Source organism: Ictalurus punctatus, chromosome 4 (genome assembly GCF_001660625.3).
Source record: "Ictalurus punctatus breed USDA103 chromosome 4, Coco_2.0, whole genome shotgun sequence".
Classification (NCBI taxonomy): domain Eukaryota; kingdom Metazoa; phylum Chordata; class Actinopteri; order Siluriformes; family Ictaluridae; genus Ictalurus; species Ictalurus punctatus.
Window position 1 is genome coordinate 33,753,344 of NC_071284.1, and position 19,953 is coordinate 33,773,296.

General features: G+C 43.5%; 3 protein-coding genes across 3 annotated transcripts in view; all 3 read left to right on the forward strand.

The window, feature by feature from the left end:
- Window positions 1–5,797, forward strand: part of prtga (protogenin homolog a (Gallus gallus)) — a 38,620-nt gene extending 32,823 nt beyond the window's left edge. The window contains exons 18-19 of the mRNA XM_047153442.2: window positions 137–235; window positions 854–5,797. Coding sequence (XP_047009398.2) covers window positions 137–235; window positions 854–1,192 — 438 coding nt within the window. The 3' untranslated portion in view covers window positions 1,193–5,797. The remainder of the gene's footprint in view (window positions 1–136; window positions 236–853) is intronic.
- Window positions 5,798–7,303: 1,506 nt separating this feature from the next.
- Window positions 7,304–11,788, forward strand: pygo1 (pygopus family PHD finger 1). Its single transcript, XM_017465862.3, has 3 exons — window positions 7,304–7,788; window positions 8,245–8,330; window positions 8,786–11,788. Exons 1-3 carry the CDS (start codon window positions 7,740–7,742, stop codon window positions 9,902–9,904), a joined length of 1,254 nt encoding a protein of 417 aa, XP_017321351.1. The 5' UTR covers window positions 7,304–7,739; the 3' UTR covers window positions 9,905–11,788.
- An 834-nt stretch (window positions 11,789–12,622) lies between these two features.
- On the forward strand, window positions 12,623–19,595 carry dnaaf4 (dynein axonemal assembly factor 4). Its single transcript, XM_047153446.2, has 9 exons — window positions 12,623–13,264; window positions 14,313–14,460; window positions 14,555–14,685; window positions 15,517–15,742; window positions 16,344–16,480; window positions 16,736–16,845; window positions 17,211–17,364; window positions 17,485–17,590; window positions 18,868–19,595. Exons 1-9 carry the CDS (start codon window positions 13,142–13,144, stop codon window positions 18,978–18,980), a joined length of 1,248 nt encoding a protein of 415 aa, XP_047009402.1. The 5' UTR covers window positions 12,623–13,141; the 3' UTR covers window positions 18,981–19,595.
- Window positions 19,596–19,953: the final 358 nt, after the last annotated feature.

Genomic DNA, 19,953 nt, shown 5'->3' on the forward strand with positions numbered 1-19,953 from the left:
TAATAATAATAATAATAATAATAATGATGATGATGAGAACAGGATAAATAGGACAGAAGATGAATGAATATATCATGACACGTGTACAGCTCAGAAAGCCGAAAGTCTTTTTTATTTTTTTTCCCATGGTTCTCAGGGCGGGACGGATTTGATTATAAACAGTTACGGCCCTGTCGGACCCTCGGCCGAGAGGAAGAAGGCACAGAAGCGGGGTTTGTTTAGGAAGGATGAGAAGGTACAGACAAGCCGAATCACGTTTCATTCTCTCACCTCGTCTGTTAAGGAATATTAGCGGAAATACCCGTGTGTCCGATAAAAATCTCGCGTCAGACGGCTTCTCTCGGCGAATCTCCTCCTTTTTTTTTATTCACTGAAAGACTTGACGTCGGTGGGTTTGTGTTTGGAAGATAGCGGGCTTTTGGTCTGTAGGGAATAATGAACCGTACAGTAAATAAATGAAATGAGAAAGAGATAAAGGTCGAGAAGCAGAAAGAACGCTGGAATTTCCGAATATGCAAATTCAGTCCGGAAAGGGCTTTTCCTCTTCTCTTCCTTTTTGTCTCTTCTGTCTTTTTCCTTTTCTATGATTCTTCTTCCTGTTATTCCCTTCCTTTCTGTTCCTTTTGTTTTCCTTTTTCCTCTCGAGAATCGATGCACTTGCCAGTTCAGTACGGCCCAAAACCCGTGATTTGCGTGTCGTGACGAAAAACACAGATCAAAGGAACCTCTACTGCCGTTACTAATAAAAAAGACGAGGAGAACAATTTAAAAAAGTGATGATTTTGTAACGATTTAATAATAAGGAACTTGTAATCCTCGTTAATCCCCCCTCCTCTGCGTTCTCCTTCCTCAGCGGGTGAAGAAGTCTCCCGTCTGCTCCTCGTCCACGTACCAGACGGGTTCGACCCTGCTCCGTTACTCCGTCGAGTGTCCAGGAAGTCCGTCGCTGCAGCAGCCCTCGTCCCTGCACACCCTGCTGGGGCCACCGGGGGGCGACAGCGAGGGCTCGCACTCCAGCGAGGGCAGCCACGAGACCGGCGACTCCGGACGCTACTCGCGCGACGAACACGACCTCGCCAACCTGTCGTCGGGAAGCCCGGGAGGAAGTCCCAGTCACGTGACCGAGGAGCACGCGCCGCATCTCGCCATCGAGCTGGAGGAAGTGACATCACCGTCTACCAGTCAGGAGTGATCATCAGCTACGGATCATCGCTGATGCACCTCTTTTATTTTTTTCCTTTTTCTTTTTAAAGTTTAAAAGAGAGACAGAGAGAGAGAGAAACTCACCCACCGTGAATGTTTTAAAGATTTCGTCCATGTAATGTGAAGTGTGATATCGGGCGTTATGTAAGCGAGCGTATCACTGGAGAAGGATTACGTCGTTAACAGCCGAAGGAAGGGAAAAAAAACAGTTTGCTGATCTGATTTAAACGGGTCGAAAGGTTTTGGGCTGTTTAAAGGAACTCGCAGGAACAGAGTCGCATTAATCCTAACTGGTGGCCTCCCACCACCATGTCCGTCCAGTTTAATATATTCACCAGCCACTTCTAACCCCGTCGTCACGACAACAGATACTTCCTGATAGCAATAATGTTGCTCCTGTTTGTTCTTGTCTGTCTGTCCGTCTGTCTGTCCGTCCGTCCGTCTGTCCGTCCGTCTGTCCGTCCGTCTGTCTGTCCGTCCGTCTGTCTTGCACGGGGATCGTAAGGGCCTCGGACTTTTCCGTTACCTCCTCCTACCTCAAAGTTATCGAACGTCGAAATGTTTCGACTCTTATTTAATCTTCTCCTCGTCACGCAGTTCTCAGGTTCGCGTTACGATTGTGTGTGTGTGTGTGTGTGTGTGTGTGTGTGTGTGTGTGTGTGTGTGTGTGTGTGTGTGTGTGTGTGTTTTTTTTTCCTCAATTCTCCAGGTCCTTACAGTTCCCGTCTTAAACTACCTCGTTTTTAAGTGTTATTATTAACGTGTCGTGTTTTTCGTTTTTTTTTCTTTCTTCTTTTCCTCGACTCAGGGACTCAAGGTTTTAGTACGTGCGTAACGCCGTGACGTGACGTGACGTGAAGCGCGCACGGTTTGTTCGACAGGGTATCTTTATGGAGCTCGCGCTCGGCTTCTTCCTTACCGCTGACCTCCGATGAATGTGTGTACAGTATTTCCTCAGTATTTTATTTTGAAAGGAACAAGGAAAGGTCTTTCAGTAGGAGTCATACTCTCATATCTGCGCAAGATATGATTTCACGTCTGTAGCGACTTCGTTTAGCGCAGCAAACTTTCAGGAGTCACTCAAGCTCTAAAATGCTTTCCCGGACTCGTAGGTTTTGGGTGTGTTATTCCTTCTTTTTTTAAATAATAATAATAATGGCCTTAAGATGGAGTCAGTGAGGAGTCCGAGAAAGAGATTATTTCTGTAGAAAAGTAGAGTGAGGTGAAGAAATGCAGAAACACACGTCTTACCTCAAATCTCTAGGTTTCCCCCCTCAGCGTATGTGTATGTATGTGTACTACTGAGTACTGATTTCTAGTTTTGACCTTTAATAGAGTTGATGCTATTGTAGGTATAGAAATGTGAGTTTAGCACTTGTTGTTGTTGTTTTTTTTTGTCTTTCAAATCGTTGTAGTCGTTTTTGTAGAACTTGTGCAACGGTGACACACGCCATCATCGTAAGAGCCGTTTGCTGCTTCTGTTGTTTTTTTTTTAGCGTCTTTTTGCTGCTCACTGGGACGACGTGATGATGACAATGAGTTTTCCTGACAGCCAGACCAAAGATGAGCGTCCCAGTGACGAGCGAAACGCCGCCGGGGTACCGCTAGACGGAACGCGTCCGCTCAGCCGAAATCATTTATCCGTTCTGTTAAAGCGTGCAATCCGAAATCCTGAACGATTTCCACGTGGCTTAAACTCGACAGGTTAAACGCTCTCGTACGTTACCCACAATGCCGTTCAGCTAGCTTACTGGTAGCGACGCAGTGGCTTCACGTCTACGTCGAGAGAGAGCGACGCGGTGGTGCGTTCAGTCCTTTAGTCTGTCGTGAGCTTCAATATCTCTGTTTTCCACCAGGGGGAGCGTTTCTGAAAAGCTCCGTTTCCGCCGTGTCTGCGTGGACGGAAGGCAAAAAAACGAAACAGTTGCGTTTTCAAACGTATCCGGATCAACGTGGACGTAGCCTCAGCTTCCAAAGCTTCTACTTTCACGCCAAGACCTCCACGTTGATCCGGATAAATCTGAAAACGCGTCTTTTTTTCTCTCTCTCTCTATTTATTTTTTTTTGCCTTCCGTCCGCACCGAGATGCCGTTTTTTTTTTTTATCCAGCGAAAACGGAGCTTTTCAAAAAAAAACGCCGTCCCTAGTGGATGGATTTGAAAATGGCGTTTCCGCGTTGTGGTGCGGCCCGGAGAAAACGGAGATCGTGTCACGTGACGCAAGATGGTGGACGATGTTGCCGTGCGGTCGTCGTGCCTGCGCTCCGGTTCGATCGCTTCGTTAAAGTACCTGTAAACACCACGCCTGTAAACGCCTGATGGAAACGACGCAGGCCAACGTCTCTTACAGGGTTGTTTTTTTTTTTTTTACACGGTCTCGCGATACAGGGATGCGAGCGTTTTCCGACGTTCCGGTGTGGAAAAGCGATTGTTTTGGAAAGCGTTGGGAAACGCCAGGGTGTAAAAACACGGGTTTGAACTACACAACGCGACTACCTAAACACAGCCGTGCACTCACGTTAGTCAGAGAACTACTCGGCTTAGGGAATCGTAACGCCGCTTCTTTAAGAGCAGCGGAAATGCATGCGATCCCCGAGCTAACGTAACTTAAGCTCCACCCCTTGCTGAGCCCAAGAATGTCTGTTAGTCTCTAAGGAGCTTCTGATGGACGTTCAGGATTCTGACGCACGTCCAGACTAAATTATTATTCAATTATTACGTCACGTCTCCGGGATTAAAATGAGCTCCTAGATGAGATGAGTCGCGTTTGTCTAGCAGTGAAACAGAGGCGCCAGATGCTGCTTGTTTGTTTGTTTGTTTGTTTGTTTGTTTGTTTTCCCTCGACGTCGTCAGTGCCTCCGAATCCGTACAGCGACCAAAGAGTTGAGACGCGGGCAATCTCGGCGCTCCTCGTTCTGGATTGATCGATCGTCAGTTTCCTCAAACGTTGGTTTGTTTTTTGTTTTGTTTTTTTTCCCCCAAGCTGCGTGGACGTGTGCGGATTATAGTCTGAGAAGTCTATTTAGATCATTAGGAATAATGCAAAACGTATAGCTGAGATCATCCGATGTTTCTACAATCAGAGCAAGCCGGTCGATCCGTTCCGCATGAACCAGAGAGACACAATCAGATTTACAGCAGCAAACGACCTTAAACCAAAGAATGTGGTCACCGTTGCACAGATGATCATATAATATCCCCGCCCCCTTTTTTTTTTTTTTTTTTAATGTTTCTTTGCATGATATTTTCTACACGGAAAGTCGGTGAACGGCGTCCGAGAGCGTGACGGTGCCGAGCTTTCCTCAATCCGTTCAGACAAAACCAAAGATAACCTTCAAAAATCAGAAGAAATCAATCGGTGAAAGGTCGGCCGACTCGTCGTAGCTCTTCTCACCGGAGGAGAAAACGATATTTTATATTCACCGACGTCTCGTTCCGTACGTCGCTGTTTTAAAGAATAAATAAAAGACATGATTTCCAGAATAAAGTCGTGACATTACACACGAGAAAAGACGCAATATTTTTGAGAATTTTTATATATTGATATAATTGTGCCTTTTTTTAAAAAGAAAGAAAAGAAATCCAAATAGTCCGACTTTACTGTCGAAATCTTGTATTTTTTATTTATTTTATTTATTTTTTTAAACAGTGACCCTAAAATGCCCTGTACGTTTCTTTCTTGGGAAACTTTAGTGAAAGTTCAGAGTATTTTGGGGTGTTTTTTTTTTTTTTTTTTTTCTCCACGATGCCCTGTTTTTTTTATTATTATTATTATTATTATTATTATTATTATTATTATTACACTGTGAATACATGCGACTGTTTCATGTACATGTTACATGCTGTGTTTTTATTTCCTCTTTATTGTGATTGTTTTTTATTTTCGGCGCGCGTGCGTTCCTCTACATCGGATCGGATCACTCCACACGGGGTCCGATCGCTCAGCTGAGCTCGGATTCCATTTTCCTTTTCTGTCCTTTTCTGTGTGAAGGAGTCGTTACATTCACGCAGAATGAGTGTCAGAGCTCGGCAGTGCTGCAGAGGATTTACACACGCCGCTCGTTTCAGGATGGTGTTTGAATGTTTCTGTATAAAGGGATGAAGCGCAGGGTTCCGTGACGCTTCCTGCTGCTTCCCCACGTGTAGAGGATGTGGACGGTGGTGTGGACCGACCGCGGATTGGATCGGGCTCTGGGAGCTACACACGGCTAAACTCAGGGCGGCTCCCAGACCTCCCATGCTGCGGCCACACACACACACACACACACATATTCATATATATATATATATATATATATATACACACACACACACACACACACACACACACACACACACACACACCGACACACACCTTGACCATTGAATGTACCTTGAATGTTTGATCTGACAGTGTTTTTGTTCGTTTATCTAATTTTTCTGTTGCATTTTTATTACTTATTTGTAAACCCATATTAGCATCAGATTTTGTTTTCCTCTATAACAATAATGTTCAAATAAAAAAAAAAAATTATATAGGCACAAATTAAAAAGCCCAAAACTATTTTATGTCACAAAAGACTGATTGCCAGAATAAATAAATAAATGAATCCATTTAAAAATATGTAAACGTGTGATGTTTTGTTTTTATAGGAAATAACTTTCCGTGTTAAAATGTCACGCAGACTTTAATATTTAAACTTGTCAGTATTATATATGCGTCGTTATTTATAATGATATATTTGTTCATTTACATTTATACAAACACCATTAAAAAGATCAGACTGTCAGGAAATATTGAAATATTTTACCGCGCAGATTAATTTAAAAAAATTAATTGAATCTTTTGAAGATACAATTGTGGTGTCGGGGCGTGGTCGAGCGCCGATTGTGAATGGAGGGTGGAGTCTGGGAGAAGGAGAAGTGTTGGTTTCTTCTGGGTTCACCGGTTTCCTCCCACTATCCAAAACATGCCAGTAGGTGGATTAGCTTCACTAAATTACCTCTATGTCTGTGTGTGTCTGTGTGCATCTGATGGATTTTCTTCCTATCCAGGGTGAATTCTCATGCCTTGCAGCCACTATTCCTGGGATAGTCTCTGGATTCACCTCGGCCCTGACCCAATGATGTATTTAAATATTTAAACATATTTACATATAATTTACATATATTACAATGGCTAGCTAGGTCTTTCCGCTAATAAGTTTCTGCATCCTCGTTAATTAGGCTTTTTCGTTTTCCTCGATATTACACAGGTTTCCGAATCTAATCACACCTAACTACTGGCTGTTACTTAACAAGATAATGATTGATTATTGGTTTCAATATAAACATGCATCAATTTCTTCTAGTCTCAGTGATGTGTCGACTCTTTGATCCGAATCACATATTTGAAGAGCCGAAATAGATGTGATCGCTGTATTCTGTATTTATAACTCTAACGCTGTTAGAATAAGAAGAGAAATCAAGTGGTGACACGATAATCTTAACATAGGAGTGTTTACTAAAAAATGCGGATTAAGATTTTGAAAAATAATTAACCGAAATCAGGGTGATTGTGAGTGGAGACGCGCGATGAGTCATTTGGGAGTCGATTCTTATTGTTGAATTGAATCAATTGAGACCGGAATTCACGGCCGCAGTCGTCTGGACCAATCAGATACATCAGTCTCATCCGGGCGTTTATGCATTTTTAGCTAGCGAAGTAAGTAAAGAAATAATAATTAATCATTTAAATAAACATGGAAATGTTTTGTGAAAGTTAAGACCACTCTCTTATTTATAACGTACACCTTAAGTCGACTTCCTACTTAGCACAGATTAGCCGTATGCTAACGCTAGCTATGTTGGAGAGCTGGTGTTCATGGGAAGTGTAGTTTTTTTTTTAAATAATAGATTATATTAGAATCAACAAAAACTCGAAAAACGTCTTCGAAATCCAAACAAATCTCGTATGATTCGTACAATAAACCACGAATGCGTTCAAAAGTAATTTTTAATGACTACGGATGGCTAATTAATTCACTTCCGCGTAGTGACGTCAGCACCTGGGTCGCGAGACGCACTTACGCGCTCCGTAAATAACGTCGCTGTGTTCTCCTCCGCTCTCCGCACGAGCGCAGGGTCTGAACACCAAAACGCGGCAGTTCAGACAAGGCTAACATGCTAATGGTGAGAGGGGTGGCGTGCTGTCCCGCCGCGACATGTCCTCCTCGAGTCTCCCACACGGGGCCGTTTTAACCGAGTCCTGACACACAGACGGTGACGTTAAAACACTTCTGAGGAAAGTTTCTGTCTGTTTTGTGAGGGAAAGTTGTGTTAAAATAAAGTGAAATAACCCGGTCCTCCCTAAAGTTTGATAGCAGTTGCGGCTTGCCCACGTCCAGGTCACATATACGCGCGCGCACACTCACACACACTCTGAGACACCGAGCAGTGATTTGCTGTTGAAGTACGACTGAAGAAGAGCAGTTAGCTGCACTTAAATCTTTCTGACATTTAAAGTTATTGTTTATTTTGGTTATTTTTAGTCCTTAGAGCCATGTGAGGTGTCCTGTAATGTCCACAGAGCAGGATAAAGATTCATTCTCGCTCAAAAGAAATAGAGGTAATGGGGTTTTTCCTCGTTATATTTAGCTAACTGCTTTGCTGGCTCTCTCTCTCTCTGTGTGTGTGTGTGTGTGTGTGTGTGTGTGTGTGTGTGTGTGTGTGTGTGTGTGTGGCCTTTATCAAGGCCTTCAATGAAACAATCTGAAGATATTTTCTTAATAAGGAGTATGCTATAACAACATTTGAGAAGATATAGTGTCTTGGGGAATGTTTGGAAAGTAGTGTGTGTGTGTGTGTGTGTGTGTGTGAACTTTTGGAGTGTTTATAGCTGGACACACACACACACACTGAGCCAAAAGTCTAAACAAAGTGTCTCTTGAGTCTTTATCATTGTTTAAAAATAACATGCTTCACCAGTTATATTATGCGCATGTCATTACAGCCTGTGTGTTTATTCTCTATTTATCTCCTTGAGTTTTTAATCCTAAACAAAAGTAGTTGTTGTGTTTTGCAGGAGGTGACGGTGGTCTGGATGGTTTAGGAGGGCCCGGCTTGCTCCTGGGGAGCCCGGATAAAAAGAAACGCAAGTCGAGTACGCAGGTAGGTGATTATTTCTGTGAAACTATACACTCTGGGTAGAGAGAGTTAGAGAGTTTCGTGCCATTCGAGATCTCGAAACTGTATGTTCAAGGCGTGCAGAAGTGCGATCTGAAACCCGAAACTGAATCTCACAGCTGAGGGTGTGACGTTTGACGTTTGAAAGCTTAAAATGAAGTAGATAATTGTCTAATGGACGACACGTCCAGGCTGATATACCGATGAAGACAGATGAACGGATTAATAAACGGATAGACGTACGGTGTATATATGCTGTATGGACTTATAGATTGTTGGTCAATAGTTGGAGAATAGCTCGTCTTTTTACGGCTGTCGATGGATGTGAAACGGAAACGATGCAAATATCAAAATTGTGTTTCCAGTGTAATTGCAGCCATAGGTACTTGTACGATGTCGCTCCTCTGTATAACCTCTGACCCCTACGCTGTCCTCCTCAGGCTGCGTCGTTCGCACCTCTCTCTGAATATGCACCTCCTCCCAACCCGAGCTCCGATCACCTGGTGGCTTCCAACCCGTTCGACGATAACTACAACTCTTCTCCGGCGTCTCTGAAACCCCCGAACAACACCAACCCCTACTTCGGCCCGTCTCACTACCCAGGGTACGGTGGTTATGGGCCGCCCCGTATGGTACCGCACATCCAGAACAGGATGCCCGCTCCTTTCGGGTCCCCGTTCCAGATCCGGAACCAGCCACACCCGTTCTCCCAGAACCCGATGGGCCCGATGGGGTTCATCCGAGCGCCGGGGTTCAGCTACTCGCATCCCGAGAACCCGGCCTTCTCTAATCAACCCATGTTTAATAACAATGGAGGCCTGCACCAGCACTTCAGACCAGGTCCTAGAGAGAACCAACTTTCTCTTTCCAGCATGAACCGGAACCACGGTCCCGATCCGACGTTCGTCCCGGAGGCGACCTTGTGTGGGAATCGTCCTGCGGCTGCGGTGAAATCCGGCCCGGCTATGAGCCCTGGACTGAACTTCGCCCAGCCTACGACGCCCAAACAGGAACCGGCCGAGAGCGGAAATAAGAACGCTACGCCTCCGCGGAAACCGAACCAGATCTCAGAAGAGGGCGGAGCTCCAGAGAGCCAGGCAGAGCTTAAAGGGAAAAGCAGATCCAGTGTAGAGGGAGGTGTTGAGAAGATCAACGGTGTCCTCCACCCCAACACCGAACCGCTAAAGAAGTCTCCTCAACCTGTCGCCGAGAACAGCGGAGAGAGAAACCGGCGGCCCGCGCACAACAAAACCGGCTCGGCCAATAGCAAGAGAAATCGTTTGAGTGGCTCCGCCCCTTCCGAGCCCATGTACCCGTGTGGGATCTGCCTGGGTGAAGTGAACGATGATCAGGAGGCCATCTTGTGCGAGGCCTCGTGTCAGAAGTGGTTCCACCGCGTGTGTACGGGAATGACGGAGACGGCCTACAACCTGCTGACGGCCGAGACGGCCGCCGTGTGGGGCTGCGACGCCTGCATGGACGAGAAAGAAGGAGCGCAGCTGATCAAAACGAGGGAGGGGTCCGGCTCGGCTGCGGCAAACAGCGAGGGACAAACCTGAACTCTGTGTGTGTGTGTGTGTGTGTGTGTGTGTGTGTGTGTGTGTGTGTGTGTGTGTGTGTGTGTGTGTGTTCGTTCAACATTTTAACCTGCAGATCTTCTTTGTTTTCTCTGGGTTTTCTTCCGATGTCAAAATGTGCCATGAAAAATTGCAAAATTGTAACTTTGTTTTTTAAGAAATCGGGAACGCACACTTGATTTAGTTAAACTTGTATCCTGACGCAGCCACAACTCATATTTATCGCCGAAGGAACCTAAACTTAACCGGTACATACAGCGAGACGTCCAGTTTTTCAACTCTCGTAACGCTGTTCTAGGTTATTTGTTTGTTTAAGCCCCGCCCATTCCTCTGGAAAATGTTGCAATAGTGAGTAATCCTGGGCGATACGACTATAATTTCACTACGGTGGTGATTTTCTGAACGACAATGCTTTTCTGAGATAACACATATATATATTTAAAATAAAAAAAACTGCATGCTGGTGTTTAAAGTTTGAAAGAAAGAAAGTGTGATTGTTTTATTTTTGCACCTCTTTTCCCCCTGCGTCTCGAGCGTTAATTTATTTCTGTAGACCCTAAAACATCATTAAATCAACACTCCTGTTCAGTATTGATGCACAGTGTGTATCATAGAAACGTAGTCACGTATCGTAATCGTATCGTGATGATGTTTATATCGTCGTATAGCCCGTCCTTGATAGCGCTGTCGCTAATTAACTAGCGTAACCAAGATGGTGGCTATGAAAAGTGTCTTTTCCTTTCAACACGTACGACTTTTTTTTTTCTTCTTCTTCTTCTCCCGTCTGTCGCTGGTCTGTTTAGTCCGGTAAAATCTCTCGTGTAAATCAAGACTGACGTTGGGGTTTGCGCTAGATCCGTTTCGTCTGAGGTCAGACGTCTTCCTTTTGCCTGCGCGTAACCGTTCTCTCCATCTTCTGCTGTAGAATTCATTCTAATATTAGTATTTAAAAAAAAAAAATTTTAAATCCTCACCTTTGCTTTCTTTATTCGTTCCTGGGTAATTCCCGCCCCCGAGCCGGCTCTCCCCTATCACACGACAGGGCGGAGTAACGCGCTCGGAGGAAAGCGCTATCGGCCCTCTTCCTCATACGCGAGCTCACAGACGGCTGCGATGTGTCTGAGAGACGCTTTTACGTTGAACCTAATGTCAGTATTTTTCATTTTCGTGGAGGGAGGAGGAAGAGGAGATGATGATGATGATGATGATAAATTGTTGTAATACTATCAGCATGTCTTGTCGTCGTGTTTTATTTCGGATTTTAAGCGCGAAATCTTTGCGAGGGACAACCCCCAGACGTGTTCTACGCGCTAGTTTAACGGCTTTATTAGATAAGTATCGTATTTATTAAATTCCCTGCTCATCTGCTGGGGGAGGAACGAACGCTCGATGAGATCACGTTGTTCAGTCGTGGAGGAGCGAAGGAAGAATGAAGTGTGTTACGGTGCTGAAAATGTAGCGAGGACCGTTTTTCTGCCCGGTTCCGCTTTCTGAACGGCGTGTCGTCGGGTCTTGGCCAACGTTTCTGCTTTGCTTGTGCTCTGTGTGCACTTGACTTCGCTGCATTTTGCCATATATTTCCTCCACTGTGCCATTTGTTATTATTTCTTAATGGAATTGTGATTAATGTAGCAGAGAGCGAGAGAGAGATGAGAGCTGCGATGACAATAATAATAATAAAGCACACTTATTATCGAGTGTGTGCACTAAAATGTTTTAAAATCCTCTTCGATGATCATTTAATGGTGTTTCTTTTACTGGTTTATTCTGTTTTATATGAGGGTTTGTTACTTGAAGGTAGAAGAAATTGCACAGAATATATATCGGTCCAGGATTTATGGATGCTAAATAAATGGATTTCTATCATCTCAGAGTTTATTATTATTATTATTATTATTATTATTATTATTATTATTATTATTATTATTATTATTTTCAGCACACGTCTGCTCCTGAGATCAACAGTTTTTCCATTCATATTCACTATTATTGGTTATTTAATAAGTGTAAAAGTTTGTACACCCTTAGGACAAGACCAAAAGGATATTTGATGTTTGGTTTCAGAGAGAATATGAATAGTGGAGCGAATCAAACTGACGTGCGGTTACATGTGTAGGTTTCCTTTTCGGAATGTGATTGAATGGAATATATATATATATATATATATATAAAATGCACACACATTTTGAGATGTCATCATTTTTAAATAATAGTTTTGAGATAATAAGCCAAAAATGTTTATGTACACTGATATAAATCTTTTCTGGATGATAAAATTGCTTCAGCTTCACCAGAATTAAGATGCTTGTAGAATCAGGAGACCGAGAGCCAGGGTATAGTCAAAGAGAGGGATTATTATGCGTGCGAAGACACCCTGGGCACCACATCGTTTCTTAGTCTAAACATAAGTTGGATACAGTTGGGTTTTATACTCGTGTGTACGTGCAAGCAACGTACCCAACCAAGGCCAATAAGAAAAACACCTTGACAACAACAAGATCATGGACAGGAACCCAGAAACGTCACAGGGAACTGATCTTAAACGACTGGATCATAATCGTGGAAAATAAGAAACAGGTGGTCATTTTTGAGATGATAAATCGTCGTTTTAAAATGAATCAGAATTTGGAGAACTCAGTTTTGAGATAATAAATCAGAACTTTGAGATAAATCAGACTTTTTTTATTTTATTTTTTTTTTTTAGATAAGTTAGAAGTTTGACAGGTCAGGTTTCTAACAGAATGCACAGAAAGTCATTATTTTGACAGAAAGTCAGACTTTTGAGATAATGTCTGATTTTATTTATTTATTTATTTATTTATTTATTTTACATACTGCTGCTGCCGCAAATAAAGAAAATATCTATTATACTTTTTTTTTTTTCCAACCTGCCGGAAATCACCCTGTAGTGTCTCTCTAAATTTAAACGGAAACCTGTTTGATCAGATCGCATCCCCAGTGTCCCACACTGCCTACTATAGCGTAGTGTGTGTGTGTGTGTGTGTGTGTGTGTGTGTGTGTGTGTGTGTGTGTTTCTCCGCTGTGTATAGTGCACTAGGACTCGGGTTTGGAATTCAGCCTTCAGAGCTCAAACGGCAACAAAGGACGTTGTCATAGCAACCACGCGCGTTCTACAGCCTGCTTTGTAAACAAACGCTGAAGAAGCTGGTGAGAGTTCTCCCAAGGTTCTTCATCATCGTTATCATCATCAGCACCAACATGCCGCTCCTGATCAGTGATCACACCTGGAGCCAGACCGAGAGCACGGTGTGCGTCCGCGTGCCGTTAAAAGCCGTTAAACCGGGGAAAGTGGACGTTACGTGCACGGAGGAGTATCTGAAGGTGAGCTGAGGACTTCCGGAAGTTCAGGGCTAGTGGGATAATCACTCTAACCACACTCACTGTAACACAACATTAGAATATTTAGCAACAACAACAAAAAAATTTTATTTATTTACTCTGCAAAAATGATACGTTAGGAAGTGAAATGATTTCTTATTTTGAGATTATTAAAAGTATATAATATCACAAGTCAGGTTTAACACCTGGATTTGTTTATATAGTTATAGTATATAATCTTATAGTGTATAATAGCTGTATTGAAAATGCTGCTAGATTCACATCATTTTGACAATTACGTCATTCGTTACGTCATTCGTTACGTCATTCGTTACGTCATTCGTTCTTCGTTTTCACGTTATCAAGCTTTAGATTAGTTCAAATGAGCCAGTGACTATCCACGTATAAAAAAATAATAATAATAATAATAATAATAATAATAATAATATCTCAGAACAATTATAAGGAAGTCTTACTGAGAATACGGTCATGATAGATAGATAGATAGATAGGTGGATAGGTAGATGGATGGATATAGATAGATAGATAGATGGATGGATAGATAGATAGATAGATAGATAGATAGATGGCTGGATAGATCTATAAATAGATGGATAGATAGATGGGTGGATAGATAGATGGGTGGATAGATAGATCTATAAATAGATGGATATATATAGATAGATAGATAGACAGACAAATAAATAGATGGGTATATAGATAGATGGATGGATAGATAGATAGATAGATAGATAGATAGATGGATATATAGATAAATGTCAACACTTCCAGTATAACAGGAATTAGCTTGTTTCGTGGACCTTCCACAACATTAAATGTAAATATAAACGGATAAAAAGGATACAATTTGTCATTCTTCTATAGATAACATTTTGTAATCTTTGGTAAATGGCTGTGATGTAAAAGGAATAAAACACTTTGCTTCATGCGGTTAGCAGTGATTCCGCTTCATCACACCACCCGTTCGGATTATTTTCCTCCACCAGCACGCCCGGGAGACATTAACGGCAGCGCCTCGTTATTTCCTCAGGTCAGTTTCCCTCCGTTTCTGTTCGAGGCCTTCTTCTTCGCGCCGATAGACGAAGAGAAAAGTGTGGCGAAAATCGGAAACGGCGTGGCGCTTTTCACACTGCCCAAAAAGACTGCAGGCCTCTGGGAGCAGCTCAGTGTAAACATCGGTATGTGAACTTCATTCTCCCAAACATTACAGTAACGCCACACGCACGGGATCTGCCGTGACATTAAACTTCCTTACACACCTAAATGTTCCAGGGAAAGACAAACAGAAAGAGATTCGAGAAGGAGCCGTCATCAAGAGCCAGAAGAAGGCGATGGAGAAAGAGGAAGAGAAAGTCCTGAGGATTCATCAGGAGAGGAAGTACACACTGGAGACCACGATGAAGGTTATAATGATCTTATTAACGGACAGCACAGAAACCAGATGTTTCCGCTCCTGAGTCATGTCACAGTCGACACGATGGCTCGGCTGGGGGAAACAATTAAGCTTCAACTTGCTTTCAAACTTGCCAGAGTTTCCCGAAGGGGCTCTTGTGAAGCGCACACCGTAACCATAGCAACGCTCTTACCAGGTAGAAGCGTTCTAGATCTTCGACAGCGCCTAGACCGCTTGCCTTTAAACCCGGAAAAAATCAGGGATAGAAAATACGGACCCGAGAAGGGAATAGCGTTCGTTTTATTTTCTGGAATGTACCGCGACGTGTTTATAACAACACGGGGCGATTTCAAAATCGTTCAGACAGTAAAAACACTAATATGAGGATGTATGAAAGAGAAGATGGCGAGCATCGAAATAAATCTAACGGGAGTCTTGTATGTCGCCAGAATATCGCTGCCTGAATCGTCCGAGTTGTAATTATCGCGTTAATGTCTGGTTTAATTGAACAAAATGGCGTCCACACTCATTATTCTTTAGCACACTGAATAGAATAGAATAGCACTTCATCCAGCACGTTGTAGCTATTATTTAACGTCTTATTTTTGTCCGATTGATTAAATAACGCCTATATTTTTGTTAAAAAAATGATGCGTCTCTTCCGACCGCGTCGGTTTGTATAAAATCTAAAGCAGCAGCAGTTTCCCTCAAAATGAATCCCTTGAACGGAATGAACAGACGGCAGGCTTGGTTTACAACCAGGATCGTTTGAGATGAACTGGACACTCGTGTGTGTGTAAACAGTTCCGGGGCTGCAGGTTTATTGGTCTTCTGTGTGCAGATCGAGGAAGAGGAGCGAGCGAGAATCCAGAGGATGAAGGACGAAGAGTGTGCGAGAGCCTTAAAGGAGCTGGAGTCCTGGAAAGAGAAGCAGAAGGAAGCGGAAGAGGAAGAAGAGGCTCGACGAAGGCTACAGGAAGCAGCCGAGCAGGAAACGAAGCAAGTTCATCAGCGCAGAAAGCCTGAGAAGGTTATAGCACCTGTACGAAACCCGAGCAGAGCTGAAGGTAAATAAATAAATAAATAAATAAATAAATAAAAAGCAAAACATTCTGCATTCTGATTGGTCAGAAGGTGTTGATTCATTTTCTGACAATAGCAATATCCCGTTCTAATACATTATCGTTTCTATAGTAACGGTATGTATAGTATTTGTTTTGTTAAATCGAAGAGAGAGAAAGCTTAAGGAAATAACTTGTTGCATTAAATGTAGCTATAAATGGATAAAAAGTATGATGTGTTTTTTTTTTTTCTTCTTTCAATTAATAGAAATTTTAAAAACACTTGAGGACATTCTGTTGTAGGAAAACAATCAACGCCAGGGTAGTAACAGTAGCTCCGCGTCAGGTCGATTGCTTTCCGGTAGCAGCGCGACACTCTGAGTGTTTCATTCCTTACATAGTGCACGTGAAATTTCCACAAGCTTGGCCCCGCCCACTCTGAACCGAGAAAGGAGAAATCCGTGTGTACGTTGTCGAATTTATTTAATTTAATTGATTGATTTTTCAACTTTAGACTGTTGTCTAAAAACATCAATTGGGTCCGATCTGGGATTTTTGTTCCCTGTGGTTGGATGATTAGTGCTAAGCTAATGAAGTTCCCTCTCAGGTGAGATGAGCAGTGGGAAAAAGTCCAGACAGGTGGATCTTCCTGCTCCGAGATCAACAAGCTGCTTGAAGGTCAGCTTCACCCCTCGGGTCTTGCCCACGCCCTCACGAGAGTCTTACATCCCACAGGAAGAAGAGGTGCTTTTCTCTTTTCTAAACACTTCCAGTAATACTCTATAATTACTCCTACACCCTGCACTGGGTGTAATTACAGGTGTGTAATGATAGATCTCGGGTGTGTCCCGAACGCTGCTTTTTATCAGTCACGCTGACAAGGAACGTCCATCCAGGAAACAAAAGAACACGTGGGGTTTACTGGAAGTTATTTACTTGCAGGTGTTATCTGAAAGTGTAATTATGTGCGTGTGTGTGTGTGTGTGTGTGTGTGTGTAGTGGCTCAGGCAGCAGGCCGAGGCGAGACGGGCGGTGAACGCTGATCTGGCTGAGCTGGATGATCTGACGGAGGAGGAGAGAAACCCTGACTGGCTCAAGGATAAAGGAGAGTATGTATTACTCAACACACACACACACACACACACACACAAACAGACATCAGACGATCACAGCACCTCCTTCTCACTCGTATTGAGATCTGAAATAGAAGAAGATGCGAGGTTGCTAGGTTTTCTGCCTGAAGTACATTTCCCTTAATGGTTTCTTTAAAATAAAGAGAGTGTTTTTTTATTTTTTTTATTTTAAATGAGCAGCAGGATTATCACACGCCTCCAATCTTCACTTCGCACGTGTACACATCTTGCGCGAGATCTTCAGTAACAATAAAACTGCATTGAGTTCAGAAGACAGATGTTGCAGCTGCCGGAATCCGGGCTGTTTTATGCTTCTCACGTGACGTTCCTGTGTTGCGCAGTAAATTCTTCGCCGCTGGGAACTACCAGGCCGCGGTCAACGCCTACGACCTGGCCATCAGACTCAACCGCCGGATTCCTGCTCTGTTCTCCAACCGAGCAGCATGTCATCTGAAGCTGAGAAACCTGCACAAAGCCATCTGGGACAGTTCTCAGGTCAGACTTTTCCTCTTCACCGTGTTGTTCTGTGGATTTTGCCGTGAAGTACATTTCATACCAATAACTAGCGCGTCATGAGGTTAGTTAGTTGGTTATACGTTGCTGTAACTGCTGTAGGCTCTGGAGCTGCTCACGCCAGCCGTCTCTGCTAACGCTGCAGCCCGGATGAAGGCCCACGTGAGGAGAGGAACCGCTTTCTGTCAGCTCGAGCTCTATGTAGAAGGTACAGTTTACAACAGAACACAGAGCCACGTGAACATGCATAAGCCTGTGGAACTCTTCTGCTGAGGCTGGTTGATGGACATCTCCTGACATGACCAGTGATCTGAAGCATGAACGTTACGTTCAACGTAATGGGGTTTACTGCTGGTTTAGCGTGATAAGCTGAGATTCAGTGCAGTTCAGTGTTGTTCAAGCCACGCCTCCTTCACTAGGACTGACAGACACAAAGGCCATGCCTCCTTCTCTAAAACTAGCAGGCTCAAAGGCCACGCCTCCTTTTCTCAATCTAGCAGGCTCACAGGCCACGCCTCCTTCACCAGGACTGACAGAAACAAAGGCCATGCCTCCTTCTCTAAAACTAGCAGGCTCAAAGGCCACGCCTCCTTTTCTCAATCTAGCAGGCTCAAAGGCCACACCTCCTTTTTCTATATCTAGCAGGCTCAAAGGCCACGCCTCCTTTTCTCAATCTAGCAGGCTCAAAGGCCACACCTCCTTTTTCTAAATCTAGCAGGCTCAAAGGCCATGCCTCCTCCTCTAAAACTAGCAGGCTCAAAGGCCACACCTCCTTTTTCTAAATCTAGCAGGCTCAAAGGCCACGCCTCCTTCTCGAAATCTAGCAGGCTCACAGGCCACGCCTCCTTCACTAGGACTGACAGACACAAAGGCCACGCCTCCTTCACAAACAGACAAAGGACATGCCTCAGCACGTCAGGCTCAAAGACCACACATCCTCCACTAGGACAGACAGACACAGAGGCCACGCCTACTTCACTTGGACTGACACAAATGCCACGCCCACTTCACTAGGACAGACAGACACAAACGCCACGCCTCCTTCACTTGGCCTGACAGGTACAAAGGCCACGTCTCCTCTAAAACTAACAGGCTCATAGACCATGCCTCCTTCATTATGACAGACAGACAGAGCCACGCCTTCTTCACTCTTTTGTGACACAGCCAGGCCTGCCATGATGGCTGTACTGCAGGTATTTTGCTTGGATTTGCAGCAATTTAAGATGCACAATGCATGTAAAGTCATGAATTCTGTGTTTTCAGGCTGTTGTACTGTGAAAGACTAAGCTTACTCAATTACTCCTAGAACCATGGGCGGTGTTCAGGATCATGTTAACGTTACTGAAAGCCTGAAAGCCTGAAAGTTGTGAACCCTCTTTCCTCCTGATTACTCCTTTAATACTGTATAACTCGAGCATGCTCCTTAGGATCAGATTTAAACTCTTCAATCACAACAGTCTGAGTGCTTCTCCGTCTCATCCACAGGGCTTCAGGACTACCAGGCTGCTCTCAGGATCGATCCACACAACCAGGCTCTGCAGGCAGACACGGAGAAGATCCGGGAGATCGTTCAAGGCACCAGACCGAGCTCAAAATGACTAGGGAAAAGTCCGTTCCGATGCTTACCGAGTCCTAAACATGAATGATGGCGTGTTTTATCTTTTATAATACCAGCAGTGTTCCCTTTCGAAGGGGTCTTCACGTTGCGTTTAGCATAACACTATGGGAGCACCTCTCGCGCGTGACTGGTATCTGAAGCTTGTGTAAAATCATGCCTATTTATAGGCCTGCCGTGATAATATATAAATATGGCGCCTGTGAACCGCGCCGTCAGCCTCTATTATCTTAAGCGAAAGACTGCATGTCGTTTGTCTGTGTAAAGAAACAAAAAGACGCTTCATTTCCTGTCTATCTCTTCTCAAAATCTCAGAACTTTTCTATCCCTTAAAAAAAAAGAAAAGGAATGAGCGAGAGAGAAAAATATGAGTCAGAGAATTCACGTGGGTTACGGCTTGCTCACGTTTCATCACGGGGAATAGTGCACATATATGTATGCATGTATATAATCTTTGTTAAATATAGGTGTGCAGCAATATATACATATTGATAAACCTGTGTTGTGTTTGGAATTGTTTGATATCCATGACAGCAGAGTATTTTTGTGAATTTTTCTAACAAAAGATCCAAAGGTTCAACAATAAAGACAATTTTTCACAGCCTTCTGTGCTCATATTTACCAACGGTGCCAATATTCGTGGAGGGCAGTGTAATATAATACACTGCTCAGATCTAATAGCTTCTTTGTCACAGTATTGATAGATATTAGATTTTAGCTTCTGTGATATTTCATATCACGACCAGCCTTCATTAATGTAATGTACCTGTTGTGTAAAAAAATAGATCTATTTTACTGAGATTTTACTCAAAAAGCCACATTCCTCTTTAAATGCATTTCATTTTTATTACGAGGCCAAAAGGATGCACTGCAAATTCATAACATTATACTGTCGCAGCTCGTACAAGACGGACACCTAAAAAGTGTGTGCCTAAAAAGGCAGCTTAGTTTAGAGC

Excerpts from the sequence above, each read along its gene's own strand:
- pygo1 (XM_017465862.3), top strand. The coding sequence starts at position 7,740 with ATGTCCACAGAGCAGGATAAAGATTCATTCTCGCTCAAAAGAAATAGA. Across the intron at positions 7,789-8,244 it reads CTCGCTCAAAAGAAATAGAG|GAGGTGACGGTGGTCTGGAT; the intron begins GTAATGGGGTTT and ends TGTGTTTTGCAG. Across the intron at positions 8,331-8,785 it reads AACGCAAGTCGAGTACGCAG|GCTGCGTCGTTCGCACCTCT; the intron begins GTAGGTGATTAT and ends TGTCCTCCTCAG.
- dnaaf4 (XM_047153446.2), top strand. The coding sequence starts at position 13,142 with ATGCCGCTCCTGATCAGTGATCACACCTGGAGCCAGACCGAGAGCACG. Across the intron at positions 14,461-14,554 it reads GCAGCTCAGTGTAAACATCG|GGAAAGACAAACAGAAAGAG; the intron begins GTATGTGAACTT and ends TAAATGTTCCAG. Across the intron at positions 14,686-15,516 it reads CACTGGAGACCACGATGAAG|ATCGAGGAAGAGGAGCGAGC; the intron begins GTTATAATGATC and ends TTCTGTGTGCAG.